General features: G+C 37.1%; 1 protein-coding gene across 2 annotated transcripts; it reads left to right on the top strand.

The window, feature by feature from the left end:
• Window positions 1-163: 163 nt before the first annotated feature.
• On the top strand, window positions 164-13,636 carry echdc1 (enoyl CoA hydratase domain containing 1). Of its 2 annotated transcripts, none has more exons than XM_077206825.1 (5): window positions 164-841; window positions 5,272-5,414; window positions 8,896-8,948; window positions 10,462-10,546; window positions 11,603-13,636. In XM_077206825.1, the coding sequence occupies exons 1-4, from the start codon at window positions 610-612 to the stop codon at window positions 10,538-10,540; spliced, it is 507 nt and encodes a 168-aa protein (XP_077062940.1). In that variant the 5' UTR covers window positions 164-609; the 3' UTR covers window positions 10,541-10,546; window positions 11,603-13,636. The 2 variants fall into 2 exon arrangements, with proteins under 2 accessions (XP_077062940.1, XP_077062930.1); XM_077206815.1 differs by having other exon boundaries at window positions 505-841; window positions 10,466-10,546.
• The last annotated feature ends 3,414 nt before the right edge of the window (window positions 13,637-17,050 follow it).

Genomic DNA, 17,050 nt, shown 5'->3' on the forward strand with positions numbered 1-17,050 from the left:
AATTGATTTCATTTTTTGGGGGAACTATCTGATAACGTACGTGTAGCCTACCATTCATTGACCACCATAGCCTGTAAACATTCACCACGCTGTCTAAATAGTCAGGTTTGATTAAATTGAGGGATGCGATTTCTTTTGAGGCTGGAGGGGGGAATGGGCTGAGGTCCTGACATTCATTTTACACCAGCTGCCTGGGTTGATGTTTAGTTCATGCATTCTACCTTTATATGCAGCGCTGCATTGTGTGTATTGGGGAACAGCTCCCCCCTCTGGACAATTGCAGCATCGCATAGAAAGTGAATTTAGATAAATCCATTGACATCTCTGGTGTTTTTTTTTGTTTTGTTTTTACAGTCTATGGTATTTAGTCTGCTTTATTTCTTTGTGATTTTTTTTCTCAACACTTTTAGTGCATATATAGCAGCTTTATTCAGAATTTAATAGTAAAAGGTAGTGTACAGATCAAAGCGGAAAGTTTGCATTAATTATATGTTTCTTTCAGGACCGTTTTTAAAGTTACTCCCACGGCTCGAAAAAGGTCAAGTACTTTTAAAACGCTGGACAAAATTCATGCATTAAAAATTGAACAATATAATAGACATAATCATAATGAGTGTGTGCGGCGCTGCTCGGTGCCGGTGGATCCAGACTCGCAGTGCTGTGAGTCTCAGGGTCCTTCAGCAGAACCGAACCGTCAGCGGACACACGACTGGAGCTCCTGAGAGTATCAGGGAGAAGCTGCAGGCTTTCCCGGGAGGATCCATCGATCTCCAGAAGCGACAGGAGTCCGGCATCGCGGTGCTCACTGTCAATAATCCAGCGCGCATGAACGCCTTCTCAGGTACTCGTGTTTACCCCACACATTTATTATGTGCAATTTACTTTGAGGACAGTTTATGGTGGAAATTGAACTTTTGGAATAAAATAGCAGAAGAGCCAATTCACCGAATGGGTGACATTTGCTTGTTGTAACTCTCCAAATTAAACTTGATTTTTTATCTTTTTTCAACACTGAATCTAATACCAACTTTTTTTAAAAAAAATTTTTTTTTACAAGGTTTAAGCAGAAGATGGACATATTTTCTCAGTCCTGTTACCGAAACTCATGTGCCATTTAAAACGAATGTTTAAAAGCATGTCAATTAATTCCTTTGTTTTCCCCACAAGAAAGTGTTTATTTTAAAGAAATTGTTGGTTATATGTTCAAATAATTGATATTTGTGAAAAAAATATCACTATATATTAAGGCAAGGTGTATTTTAATAAAATACACAAAGCCATTTATTCATTTTAAAGAAGACCGAACCCTCAAGTTTATAATTGTTTTAATAATTTAATTTATTAAACTATTGTATAAATGATGGACCAAACAAAACTGATAAAAACACTGGTTTAACTTTATTTTTTGAATGAACACATTGAATGAACACATTGTAACAGGAATGAACACTTGGTAACAGGAATGAGCGTCCATATGTGTGTGTATTGGAGAGAGTCTACATGACTGTGTGTGCATAAGATTTCTGTGTTGAAGTGATGTACTATGTGCTAGAAGTACTTCACAGAGAAGGAAGTGGAAAGAGAAAGAAGGAGAAAGAGGGAAATTAAGACAGAAAAGGGGGAAAAGAGAGGGCTGCGGGTGTGTTTCGCTCCTTCCATTGCAATATGCCATAGGTGGGTGTTTCTGGCACCTGTATAGTATGGGTTTTCTCCATTTTCTACTAAATATAAGAAAGACAAAGACACAACGTTTAAGTTACCTCGTGGTGGACTGGCTTCCTGGAAGTATGGTGTTCACATTATAGAACTAATGCTAATGTCTATACAATATAAGTAATTGCAACCTTAAAACTCATAATTCAGGTGAATAGTATTATATAAACTAATATTTACAGTATTAAATCAACAAAACAGAGGACTCTACTCACTCCTGTTCCTTTAACTCACTCCTGTAATTTATTCATATAAGCAACAGGACTGAAAGTAACAGGATTGAGTTTTTAAGCAAAAAGTTATCAAATACATGCCATATGGTCACATAGAATACATGCTAACAGCATGAGGACACTGAGCCATTTCTAGTGACTCACCAAAAGTTCATATTTTTAAAATAAACAAATAAAATCTAAGAAATAATTTAGGTAACAGGACAGTATGTCGAGATTTACCTTCTCAGTCATAGTTACAATTTCATCAAATATACAGAAATTAAAATGAGAGGACTTACTTATGTTCTTCCCATTGCCTTCAGAAGATCCAGATGATGCAACTTCCTGTTGAAAATGTGTCTTTTCGAATATTCCACATTTTTCAGAGGGGGGGATGTGTTAGGATAACAGGACTGAGTGAAAACCCGGGGACACGGCTAAAATTTGTATTTTATCTAAAATATTAGATAAAATATTTTTTTCTCATGAAAAAAAAACATTTTAAAGCATATATTGGATATAAAGTCACACACCAATGCAAAAAAATTAAGATTTCTGAAGGATTTTAATCATCATATTTCATGGTAAATTTTAGAGATAGAGAGTGGAGACATGCAGAAAATGCTATTTTTTAGTGTTCTATGTAGTTTTTATTAATGTTTTTAATTATACATTTTAAATTTGTAGTTAGCTTAATGTGCAGGACATTTTGCTTAATAATAAAATGTCTTTTAGAGTTAAATTTCATGCAATTTTATACATTTAATGTCCTGAGGACAGAAATGTCACCCTCTCGGTGGAATGGCTCAGAACCCGTTGACTTGCTAAGGATTTTCATTTTTCATACATATAATATGTCAAATATTATTTATAAAATAATAGTATTGGTTCCACTTTATGACCTACTAACATTTAAATAAAAAAATACATATCAGTTTTTACATTGTACTCTTATTTAATAATACCTGCATGTAACGTTATAACACCTGCATGTTTAATTACACTGTTGACTCTTCCCTTAACCCAACCATTAAACCTACCCATACCACCAAACCTGTTCCTACCCAGACAGCAACATAGTGTGGGCCCAGATCCGGCCCACATCCGGCACATGTGGATTCAACACGTACCAGATGTGGGCCGAATATGGGCCGACACTGTTGCTGTCTGGGTAACCTTACCCGTTTCCCACCTCAATAGCAGAACAAGTGATTTGCAATACATCAACACAAGATACATTGTGCGCAACATTTTATATGCAAGTACATAGTACGACACCTAATATAAAGTGTGATGATCGCATTTTATACAAATAGTATTGTGTAGATGTTGTGCATAATTTGACAAAATAAGTGTTTGATTGGAAATGATGCACAATAAAAATAGTTACAAAATAAAACTTAGATTCCTTGCTAATGAAAAAACAAACTTAAAAAAAACTTTTAACAGATTAGATTTGAAATTTGGTATATGTCTCATTCTAGTTGTGAAATTGTGAGATGATAATACTTCTTAACATTTAGTAATTCATGTTTTTGTTTTCTGAACATTCATGTTTTAAGAATGATTGTCTGGTTCTGAGACAAAAGTTAAAGTCTGCATTAGGGCTGCAACAACTAATCGATAAAATCGATTATAATCGATTATGAAAATCGTTGTCAACGAATGTCATTATCGATTAGTTGGTCTGCTTACGTCACGGGGAGCGTTTACTGGTACGCACACACACGCAAGGTCTCTCTCCCTCAGGCGCTCTGCAGAGCGCGCGCGCTACACGGTTTGGAGCAGTCTCTTCTGTCTGCATGCGCGCTCTTGCTTGCGCGCTCTAGATTTCGGGAGTTTGAACTAATTCGCGGGCATCAGGGAGCCGCAATCAATATGCGGGAGACTCCCGGGACTTCCGGGATCTTGGGATGTCTGTATTTTGTCTCGAGCATCAGGTTGTGCAATCAGTTCGCTCGCAACGTAAGTGATGGATTAAAATAGCGCTACCGCAGAAATAGGTTAAATTAAAACGGTCTTTACAAAGTGAAGCATTAAATACAAAGGCAGTTAATAACAGCAGCAGTAAAATATTGTTTTTTAGTCACTGTACTCAGTGGTTTTCAGCGAATGCTTGTGCACTAATGCATAATTTCTCCTGTCCTTTACTCAAGCCTGTTAGCTTGCTGGGTAACGTTACCTCCATTCCATTCTCTTTTTATAGCATTTGTCTACTAAGTTTTAATTGTTTTTCAAACGCGATCTACTGCGGCTCTACATTCACACAATTGTTTTCAGTCTTTCTATATTTATTTAATCAATTTATCCTTCTATTATATTCTTTTATATATTATATATATAATATATATTATATTCTTTATCCTTATATTCCTTATATATAATTCATTTTAAATAAAAATTAAATGAATTATATATTTTAGATGTTTTTAGTTTGTTTTTAGTTCAGATATTCACATCTGAACAACATGTCTGTGTAAATTTGTTTTTAACAAAAATTGTGTTAAAACATAATATGTTGGATATCATTTTTTAACAATAATCATGTTTGTCAACTTGCCATCAGCAATTATCATTAAAAACAATGCAAATATTGATATTAGTAAAACTCAATGTGTGGCTTTTGCACTTTTTAAAGTACACTTTTACACATAAATACCCTGATTTACGGTTTTATTTAGTTATAATAAAAAAAAATCTAATTTAATTTCTATCCGATTAATCGAAAAAATAATCGTCCGATTAATCGATTATCAAAATAATCGTTAGTTGCAGCCCTAGTCTGCATGAAAGAGAAGTTATGATAGTCTTTTCTTCCCTATTGTGAAAAACTCTCGAGGAAATGTTTAATAAATGAAATCAAATACAGTTTTAGTTAGTTTTGTAGGTTAGAAAAAATAGATTGATTTTGTCCGTGGGGAAGTGATTGGATGGTTGTGGATTGCTATTGGTGGATCTCATGTGAGTGACAGGTTGCCCCGCCCTCGTCATCAGAGATGAGAAGAGATGTCGCTGCGGGGAAGGGGAGGGGAAGTTATGTTGATTTAAAGATTACAAAGCAAAAACTAATGATGTGCACGGATAAATCATTTAGAATAAATACCGCAATATAAAAAAATAGGATTTGTCAACTCAATTTTTGATTTCATTGTGACTTTAAGATTGACAGTCTGGGATAAGAGTTAAACAAAAAAAATCTTTACATACAGTAATACATCTGAAATGTAGCCCAAATAAATGATGTTAGGATGTTAAAAAGCAGGTTTAATGTGACCTTCACATAACAAAAAGGACATTCAAATGAGTTCGCTTGAAGGATTTCATTATAGTTGTTTTCGCGCAGGCTGCATGATGCTTGAGCTGGAGCAGCGAGTGCATGATCTGGAGACCTGGACCGAAGGGAAAGCTGTCATTGTGAAGGGAGCTGCTGGAAACTTCTGCTCCGGATCTGATCTCAATGCAGTCCGAGCGATAGCAAACCCACAGGTGAGGAGAGTTTATCAGTTAAAGAGCATAGTACTGGCATTATACACTGCCTTGCCAAAAACAAAAACTAATGATTATGTTTCTAGCATGTTATATGTTTGGCAGCAGTTCTTCCAACCCTAATTGATGGAGTGTGTAGGGTATGGACCAATCAGACACATACTAATTATTTATTATATACAAAGGTTTATGAAACTCCTCACACAGCCCAAATGAACAAACACAAGGGCAGAAACAGTGTCATGTTACAGGGCATGATAAGGAGATTTTATGACCTCTGAGGAATGTGGCCACATACTCAAGAGAGAGACTATGAAACAGAAACCCTCTTTAAAACAGACTTTGCTGCATTAATCATAGACTAACTGATCTATAAATGAACATGCATAAAACTGTGAAAGAAACAGTGTAAATGGTTTACTGTCTCGTGTACTATTAGGTATATATTATGGTATGTATCCTGGTATACAACCAACTAATGATCAATGTAACCTCACCTGTATCATGCATCCTACCTAATTAATCCTCATTTAATGACTCACACTTTGATGTACATCCCCTTCTTCTAGAATGCAGTGTGGATGTGTTATAGCTATCTGAGCATTAATGAAGGTATAATCATGCTAGGGACAAAGATCCGTAAATCAACTAAGAGCCACTTTCCCTCTCAGACATGTCACCTTTCTGATTGGTCGAGTTCAACCCTTAGGGGAGGATCTTTTCCAGGCCTTATTAGAGACAGTCCACATGTGACCTCCCTCTCTTAGTTCTTTCATCCAGCCGCAACACTGTTCTGGTGAGACTGGGGAGCCCCCTCCCCCTCCACGGGGGCCCCAGGGCCCAGCAGGCCTCGATCCAACCAGATATGGGCTCAGGCAGGAGAGAGATGACTCTCTCACAAAGAACCAAGGACAATCTCAAGAGTTTTGGAACAAAGACTCCAACCAACAAAGACTCCAACCAACAACGACTCCAATCACCCATCCTTCCGACTTCCTCACTTCTCCTGGGTGCTCGGCGTGGCCTCAACAGAGTCCCAGGCCTTGACCAAACCAATCATGCGTTCCTGGAGAAAGAGAACGCTCAACCAACTTCCACTTGACACTGCCGGAACCATCAACGACTCCAATTTTCAACAACTTCAAGAATTGTTCCCATTACAAATGCAAGTATTCAATTCAATGAAATGTGAAAATTAAATTCTGATGGTTCTTCTCATAGACCCTCTTCCGGTTTCCAATTTCATCCTATCACTAACCTATTTATGTATTCATGTGTGTATGTTGTTTAGTTTATTTATATTCATATAAATATCTATATTTAGTTAATAAAACTTGTACATAATATGTATTTGGTTCTGTTTTGTTTGCAATACAAGTCACTTTACGATCACGGTTTTTGCTACTGGCTCAAAGTACTGTACAGGCGAAGAAATAATTATTCTTCTGTGGCCATGGAAGATACCCTTTATTAGAATAAATTAATAATCAAAAGAGTTCGTTGGAAGAACTGATTAATTGATTGTAATATTAATTCAGCCACATAAAGTTAATCCAATTAACTGACCCAAATATTTATAATTAATAATAACAAGATATTATTGATTATTAATATTTCCAAAAAGCTGAGTTCCTTACAAGTGTGTAGCTTTTCATTTCTTAAAGCAACACGAAGTACGATTTTTTACCTTAAAATAATGTTTCCAAAATCGTTTCAGTGGTTCATCAAGTCGTGACATGGTGAAAATCACTTATGCCACAGCTTTGCGGTCCTTTATCTGATATATCCACGCTATGTAAGATTGCCAGATCGGGTTTCTGTAGTTCTAATGAGACATAAGAAAACTACTAATTTGACTTGCTTGACAGCAAGCGTTACAATTGCTACAATTGTTCATTTGTGATGTCGCAATACATCATACTTTCATAAAATCATGCATCATACTCTACCTTGTCTGTGGTCATTGTTGATTCCAAAGCCGGTGCTGGATAAACAGAGAGCGTGTGCATGTGCGTGCGACAGTAGGCTAAACTAGAATGTACATTTCCAGAAGAACATGTGAAGTGGTGCTTGCAGTGGCAAAACTCGCCACACGGTTGCTAGAGTGTGGTACATGATTGCATACAAACCAACAAACATGTCTGTACGACGTTTTGGTGCTGAGATATGGCTTATTCATGTGTTCAGGTGGTTGCTAGGGTGTTCTGAGTGGTTGCTATGCGGTTGCTAGGGTGTTTTGGGTGGTTGCTAGGGTATTCTGGGTGGTTGCTAGGGTGTTCTAGGTGGTTGCTAGGGTGTTCTGGGTGGTTGCTAGGGTGTTTTGAGTGGTTGCTATGGTGTTGCTAAGCGGTTGCTAGGGTATTCTGGGTGGTTGCTAGGATGTTCTTGGTGTTACTATGAGGTCACTAGGTGGTTGCTTTGGTGTTTGTAGGTGGTTGCTAGGGTGATCTGGGTGGTTGTTATTATTTACGACAGCGGTAATGGACATTTCCACTTCCCACCTGTAGGGCGACTGCAGAGGAAAAGTTACTTGGTGTTGCTTTAACCCACCTTGTAGGAAGACCCATCATGGACATATTCCAGGATGGCAGTCGGGATTCATCAGGCTCAGATTGTGAAAGAATGCTTGTGAGGAGCATGAAGAATCATTTTCACACATGAATTGTCTCCTCTGAGGCCAGACCTTACATTCACTGAAAGTCTTTGGGATGTGCTGGAGGAGATTTCACAGAGTGCTGGACTCTTGCATTGTCAATACAAGATCTTGACCAAACATTGATGCAGCTCTTGATGGACAAAAAAACATCACAACATTTATCACCAATGCTCCCTACCAACCTTTCACAATCTGAGCCTGATGAATTTTGACTATGTAATCCTGGAATATGGCCATGATGTGTCTTCCTACATGGATGTTTAAAGGGATAGTTCACCCAAAAATGAACAGTAGCCCCTGATTTACTCACTCTCAAGCCATCCTAGGTGTATATGACTTTCTTCTTTCAGACGAATAAAATCGGAGTTATATAAGAAAATGTCCTGGCTCTTCCAAGCTTCATAATGGCAGTGAATGGCTGTTTCTGTTTTGAAGTCTTTTCTGTTTTGCGCGTTCGTCACCGGACCTTCCGCTACGCCTGCGTCATACGCTGGAACGCCAGTCAGCTGGAACGCCAGTCTCTCGTGAACACGCGTACGACGGTTAGCGGATATAAAAATATATCATGCATGCTAGAAACATAATAATCACTGCAAGAATGATCCAATCATTGACTCTTAAGCATTTGCCTATTTAAATCCAAATAGCAAATATTGTAACTTTCAGAACTAAAAACTTCCCATTGAAAAAAACATTGTCTATTTTTGCTAATATTATAAGTGGCCTTCAGGGAAACTCACAAGAACTTCTGTATCCTACTGAAACATTTGAAAATCAAAACACCCAGTGTCTTCCAGTTGATGTAATGTTTGCTGTGTTTTTCAGGATGGCGTGAGGATGTGTGAGTTCATGCAGAACACTCTGACACGACTCCTCAGGTTAGTCTGGGCCGTCAAGCCACTGCAAATATAGTTTTTGAACAAAATGTGAAGAAAGAAGAGGATCTTTGCCACACCGGGAAAAGGGCTCTCCTTCTTTTTGAAACACGCATGTTTATGCAAGGGTAGTTTTCTACGTTGTATTAATGTTTCTGTGTTATCATCATGAAAATAAATAAAGATCTCATAGCTTTTTGCAGTTTGATCAAAAGATGGCATGTTAAAAACTGTGGCTGTAATTACTGAGCTCTCTCAGCCACCGTACATTACTTACGGTAACACTTTATTTTACAGTGTCCTTGTTACATATGTTACATGTAATTACCATAGTAATAACAGTAAATTATGCATAATTACATGCAATTAACCCTCAACCAAATCCTAATCCTACCCTAACCCTATAGTAAGTACATGTAGTTAATTAATATTACACTGTACTTAAATATTTAATTACACTGTAACAATGACACCTTAAAATAAAGTGTAACCCTTTACTTTATTACACTAGAAATAAAAGGTCAAGCTGAGCTTATTACAATGCTGTTCACCATTCAAATTTCACAGCACAGCATATATTTAATAATTAATAATATATATTTATAATAATTATGATTTTTTATTTTTTTTTGAAAAAAGTCTATTCTGCTCACCAAGGTCACATTATTTGATAAAATATACAGTAAAACCAGTATTATTGCGAAACTTTATTACTCAAATAGTAATGTAAATATACTGTAAAATGCAATTTATTCCTGAGATCAAAGCTGAATTTTCAGCATCATTACACAGTCTTCAGTGTCACATGATCCTTCAGAAATCATTGTAATATGATGATTTGCTGCTCGAGAAACATTTCTGATTATTATCAATGTCGAAAACAGCTGTGCTGCTTCATATTTGTGTGAAAACCATGATTCACTAACATTCAAGAGTTTGAGGTTAGTAAAAAAAAAAGTAAAAGAAATGAATACTAATTTTCTTCAGCAAGGCAGCAATAAATTGATCAAAAGTGACTGTAAAACATTTATAATCTGATAAAAAAACTTCTATTTTAATTAAATAAAATTCAACAAAGAATTCTGAAAAAAGTATCAGTTTCCACAAAAATGTTAAGCAGCAAGAACAAAGTTTACAAATATTTATAATAATAAGAGGCATTAATAGTAATTGAGGACCAGATCAGTGTATTAGCATATAAATGCAGCTTACCTGCATCAGCGTTTACCACCAAAGTTTTGGCACAATCCCAACAGTGCATAATGGCTTTTCAAATTGGTTGTACATTTGTTTTGCAGTGCATTAGTGGATTGAAAAAGTGCATTCAATAATTTCTATATGGTTTTGGTTCTCCACTTCAAATGGCTGTCCCCTCATATAGTGCACTAAATAAGGGCATAGTGGCCATTTTTGGACACAGTCTGTTGTGCCTAGAATATGAGCATTTAATTTGAAAACTGTGCAGATCCATGTCTTTTAAGCAGCATTATTTCTGCAGTGTGGTGTATTGTTTCAGGCAGACTGCCGCTCATCTCCATGGCTCTGGTGGAGGGAAGAGCGCTGGGCGGGGGAGCAGAACTCACCACTGCATGTGACTTCAGGTACACGCATATTTAGTTGTTTACACGGGTCATATCATTTTATTTACTTACTCATTTATTCAGAGTGACTCAAAGTTTATTCAAAGACAAAAAGATGAGAATAAAAAAACTTGGGATAACTAATTGCATAAATGTACACCCCCCTGAATTAATTTCACTGAAATGAATGCATATACTATATTTTAGTTTGATCATATTTTTTATTTCATATTTTTTATTTTTAGGGGATTTTATGGTACTAAATAATATTTATGCAATAGTTTAATAACTTTTTAAGTACAGACCTGAAAATGAGTCATAAATCTTGAATGCTTTGGAGCACAGATTCAAGTTTGGTCTTTTTTTAAAAGACAAAACTTGGCAGATTATTTCTGAAATGAAAAACGTTTCAAAAAGTGAATTTGAAATGAGTTAAAGAATTTTACGTTTATTGTTATGAAAAATGCTCAAAAATACTCTTTTCAATGTTTATATAAAATATATTTTCCAAAACATGTTTTCAGCTTTAAATCGGTATGACAATCAAAGCCATAAATCTAAATAAGTTGTGTTCCAAATTTAGGTTTGATATCTCAAATAAATGAGCGTTCAGTGAGATTTTTTTGGGGCGCAGTACCAAAAGTTTCCACTAGATGAAATTCGATTCCCATTCATTTCCAATGTGCTCATTTTTGACCGCAAACAATACAAGTGTGACTATTTTTTCCGGCGTATTTAACTTTTTCGAATCATGTCCATGATTTGTGTATTGGTAAATGTATTAGCACTTTCTGTTTGTTCTTGCAATAACGTTCCAGATCTGTAAAATAGCAAGGGCATCTCCTGTGCTCTGCCCTCTTCAGGACGCCTAACAGGCTTTCTATAGGCATTTCTATTTTTTCACCTTTCATGCTGAAAGGGGAAAAGTGCCGCCTTCTTTTTTTTAGCTTTCTAGCTTGATTTTTTTGGACCGTAGTGAGAGATTTGTATTCTGAAAGTTACAGTACGTTTTATTAAGCAGTTTTACCTTTAATATCTCGTCGGAATAGAACGTCACCATTTTATTTCCGTTTCCAGGTTGATGACGTGTGATGGTGTAATCAAGTTTGTCCATAAGCATATGGGTTTGGTCCCTGGATGGGGAGGAGCTGCAAGACTAGTTGGTATTGTTGGCAGCCAGAACGCCCTGAAACTGCTGAGCGGGGCTGGGAAGGTGGACCCAGACTGGGGAAGACAGATGGGACTGGTGGATGAGGTGCTCCACTGCTCTTCTGGAGAGGGAGAAACACTGACACACGCTGAGCAGTGGCTGAGGCCGTTCATCAAGGGTCCGGCTCCAGTCATCCAGGCGCTCAAGAAGGTTGTCGTCTCAGGAAGAGAGCTTCCCCTGGAACAAGCCCTTAAGACTGAGAGGAATGTGTTTGGGACAGTATGGGGTGGTCCCGCCAACCTCAAGGCTCTGGCTTTAAACCCGAAACATAAGTGATTGTAATCCAAACATTAAAACTGCTGCACAATTGCTCGAAGCACTTTTCAGATCACATCACAAGTTTCTGGATTGTTTTGCAGAGTTCGTCAACTTGCACATGCACAAATTAGTAAATAAATATCATCTTCCATCATCTTGTTTTGAAGTTTAAGGTTTTGTGATTTTTGGGAAGTATTGGAATTATATATACACATTCAAAAACTGTGCGGAATCTGGGAGTTTTGTTCGATGACTCGTTACGTTTTGACTTTCTGTAAGGGATCCACTGGAGGCAGGCTTGTAGAACCCAAGTGCAGTTTATTGATAACAAAAACAAAAACATGGCGTGGCATGAAACATAAAACAAGACCAGGGGCCTGTACCATGATGGAAGTTGAACAAACTCAGGGTTACAGGATTAGTTTTGAGTTGACAAAACCAAACCAATCCAACCATGTTTTGTCGGTACCATGATGCTGATCATCAACTTTCTCTGTCAGCTCAGGCTTTGATCCTGAGTTTAGGAGTTTAAGTTTGATATCAGTAGCGAACAGCCAATCACACGTTGAGAAAGAGTGAAACTGAGATTAATTCCTCGCGAGAGAAGCAGCGCAATTCACTTATTAAATAAAAGTATTAAAATAGGAAGAATTTAAACAAATTTACACAGCAAGAAGAAAACAGCTGTCTATGAAAGAGGACAACTAAAAGAAAGTCTCATCAGTGCAAGTAAAAGTTGTAAAGTTATTTTATACAGCTGATAAAGGTCACATGACTGAAAAGGAAACATGACATGAACAACACTAAAACGTCACAGAGACGAGACCAAAATCGTGACACTCACACATTGGTCAGATTGTTAAATCATGCTTCTTCCACTTGTTCGTATACGCCCCTCTCTTAACTCTGGAGATGCTGAAACTGTTATCCACGCGTTTATAACCTCCAGATTGGACAACTGTAACTCCTTATATAGCGGCTTACCCACCAAAGCTATACATCGCCTTCAAATGGTGTAAAACTCTGTTGCTCGAGCCCTTACATATAATGAAAAATCTGCACATATCACTCTCATCCTTTACAAAGGTCACCGGCTTCCTGTGGTCAATCGCATCCAGTTTAAACTTTTAGTCTTAGTTTATAAAGCCTGTCATGGCTCCGCAGTTAGTGCAACAATATGTTCCTGCCCGGACCCTTGGATCTTACAATGACAATTTGCTTGTCGCATACTCCAGTATAATCTCTCTACTGTGGATGTTGGGGCTTTTAGTGTTAAAGGCCCTAAGCTATGGAGTAATCCACCTCTAACCTCAGACCTTTAAATCTCATCTCAAAACTCATCTATTCACCATGCTCAGTAAATAATCATTTTCCTCTCTATACTTCTCTGTCTTCCACTTTTTCAGTATTTATGTTACATGTTTACTTTATCAAAATTGATGTTTTCTCTGATTCTATAACTTCTCGTGTTAATTATTTGAAGTTATTTGATGTCTCCTTCTGCTTTTCTGTTTGTTTGATTGTTATAATAAGCAGATTGCTTGTCTCTTTGTCTGTCAACTGTTTGTATTATTTTGTGTAGCGACCTTGGGTTCTTGAAAGGCGCTATAAAAATAAACATTATTATTATTATTATTATTCAACCAGTCATCTATCTATATATCTATCTATAGATCTAACTACTGTATCTATCTATATGGTGACCTAGTCATGTCTGAGTAGGCTACACGAAAATGAACTGATGAATGTTGTAAAAACATAAAGCATATTGCATTAGGCTACTGATAAATTACTCAGACACCTAATTTACTGATATTATACCTATACTAATGCTTAAATCACATTATTTGGTTCAATTAAACTTACCTCAGAGTTCACACACCTGCATGTCTCTTTAATTTAACCATTTGTCGTGTTAAGCCTCGGTCAGATCTGGACACTGTACAGTCCTTTAGTGTGTGTGAAGTAGATGATCACCATAAAGACACTGACCACTATCGTTTATTCATCTTTATGGCAGCGCTTTTGGCGCAATGGGTCGCTGTTTTACACGGGTTAATCATTGATCGCTGACGTTACAGCGCGTGCTGTGTGTGTGTGTGTGTGTGTGTGTGTACACTGCAGTTTCTGCATCTCAGCTCTTCTGCCTGCGCCAGTCTGACCGCACCGCGAGGCGTTATTATTCCCACGCGTGGATTTCAGAGCGAATTCAGCGCGAAGTGAGGCGTGTGTCCCGTGAATGTTTCTCTGACAGGACCGAGAGCTGCCAGCCGCACACACGGTAATATACCACAGTGTTTTTTATTAACATTCTGTTAATGCCATATTTGAAGAGTGCGTGCACTGCAGGTTTGCAGAGATGTTCTTAATGGACGGGATGTTCTGTCTGGTCTGTTTTGCAGTGTTTTATTCAGGTGATGTAAAGTCTCTTCAACGCTAATGCCCGCCCCTATAAGTTAATCAGTGATATTCGAAAAGTTATTATAACTGCTCGACTTATAACTTGCTTAATTGTAACCGTCTTGTGCATGTAAAGTCATGAAGTAAATGCATGAAGATACGAGTGTTTAATTTTAAATATAATTTCTGAAGTGTCTGTGTAGCTATCCAGTGCGGATGATCTCACTTCTCATCAGTCAGAGGCATAATTTGTATTCTCAAATATTTTAATTGTAATTTATTATTACTGTATTATGATGTGATACACTCATGTTGCCTTCATGCATCAGCACATCTGCATGCTGCAATTTTGTGTCATTTGGACCTTTATAATTTTCACACTATCATTTGCTTGTGTTTGTCCACTAACAGTGTCCATCAGTGTACTTGCTCCACAGGACAAATGTACAGTATCTCTGTACCGTCATGAATATATAAAAGTCATCACCATTCATTCTGGGGTGGAAATAATGATAGTAGAAATGTCAATGTAAACATTTTCAGAAATCGTGTTAAGATTAACTTCATAGCTTGTATTTTCTACTAGCCTACTTAAATAGAATTAAACAATATTGAAATATCACAATTTTGCATAATTTGACTAAATTAGGCTACAGCTCGATTACACAACTGTTGTGTCTTTAAAAAAACAAGTACACTAATAAGATACAATGTTATTCGGGGCAAAATAGAATTTCGTTGTTTGACAGGTAACAGCTTTATCAAATTTTTTACAGTCTACTATCAACCATACAGATTTGCTTTGCATTGCAATACAATATAAATTATTTGAAAACTGAGGAAAACTATCTGAATACATCAACCACTGAAAATAATATTATGCCTAATGCAATTCTATAAGAGTCTAGTAGTAGAAATGCTTCTTAAATCCATAAAGCGTCCATCTCCTGTTGACTAAGAGGTGGCTCAGTACTTCTGTCACTCTCTATCAGGTGTACAGTTCGCCATGCATCACTGTGCTACTGTATCTGCTGAGTACAGATGATGGAACTGTCATAACAGAGATTATAAGACATTTGATGACTCAGTCAACATCCATCCAATGGGTAACTAGTAGGAAAAGTGTTCATGCTCTATCTCAGATATCTGTGCATCTGCTCTGTAGGGCCTACCTTATCTATAATTAGTAAGAACTATCTTTACACCATAGCTATCGTTTTCACGTTGACTGTGGTCCAGTAAGTAAATACTTGAAGTGTTAAGCGCCAATGTTGGGGAAAGTTACTTTTAAAAGTAATGCATTAAAATATAGTGTTACTTAGATACCTTTTAAGGAAAGTAATGCATACTTTTTCTCACCTGGGCTGGGCTGGGCTTGCTCGTTTGTTTTTTTTTATAATAAAAATACTGAAGTTTTATTTTTGGCAAATGTAGAGGCCCAAAAGTGAAATGAATAAGCCTCAGGCTCAGTACAGAAGAGGGTGTCGCTCAAACAAACCTTTCATCTTCTGCCATTCTGGGCTGTAAAAGAATAGGGCACAGGAGAAGAAAGACCTCTTATTTAAACAATAAAAAAAAATTAAACACAAATGTGATGTTAACTAAAGTCATTTGCTTATTAGTATGGTTGAATTGGATCATTGAAGGTTTGCAGCAAAGACATTGGTTAATAAAGTGACATTAAATGCATAAAGTATATTTGTATAATTTACATTTAATTATTGCAGGTTTGCGTAATATTCTGAGTTTGCATTTCATTGTTTTTATTCTTCTTGAGAAATCTGTTCTGATTCTGTTTTTGTGCAAGTGAAATAAATGCACGCTCATATCTAGGCCCTGTTTACACCTGGTATTTAGATGCGTTTTGGTCGATCGGATCACAAGTAGACGCATAACCATTTACACCTGCGTTTTAATGTGTCTCTTTTGTCCACTTTCAACCACTTCTGTCCTGACTTCTTCGAGGGGAGGGTCTATGGGCGGGTAAATGTGTTTTTTCAGACTTTTAGATCTAATGGACAAAATAAGCTCACGCAATCTACATATGAATGTGCCCCGGGGATGACAGATCTGTGAAAACGACTAAAAATGCTGTGTTATGCTGCCAGGCCAATAGATAGCGATGTCACCGTTTTCACAATTTCGTGTGAATGAACGGCCAAAATTTGTTACGTTTTTAGTTGAAAACATCATGTAAACGACCCCTTAGTCTAGAACTACAATAACCATCATGTTTACACAGCGCACACAAGGCCCTGTCCCAAATGGCACACTTTATATGCACTTACGGGCTTGTGGACTTACAGTGTCCGTAAAGTCCATGAGACCATGTCACATTTGTCATTTTAGGTTTCAGAAGGGTGCTCGCTAGCGCCCCCTTTGCGGTCGATATGCATCCTCTCAGCGCACTGTTAGAAACCCAACAGTCAAAGCGCCGTTATGTCATGAAAGTGTGGACTCGTACGAAGATTACGAGTGCTTGGGGTGCCTTTTGGGACAAGACCATAACACATCTGCACTTACTCATGATTTCTCTCAACATGGCGACAGGAGAGCTGTCAGTCAATATATTGGAAAACAAAGTAACTTGTGTTACTTATTTGAAAAAGTCATTTTTGTTATATTTTGTAGTGAATTTAAAAGAAATGCATTACTCG

The sequence above is a fragment of the Siphateles boraxobius genome, unplaced genomic scaffold (assembly GCF_051911475.1).
Source record: "Siphateles boraxobius isolate OS27281-9 unplaced genomic scaffold, OSU_SipBor_1 12, whole genome shotgun sequence".
Classification (NCBI taxonomy): Eukaryota; Metazoa; Chordata; class Actinopteri; order Cypriniformes; family Leuciscidae; genus Siphateles; species Siphateles boraxobius.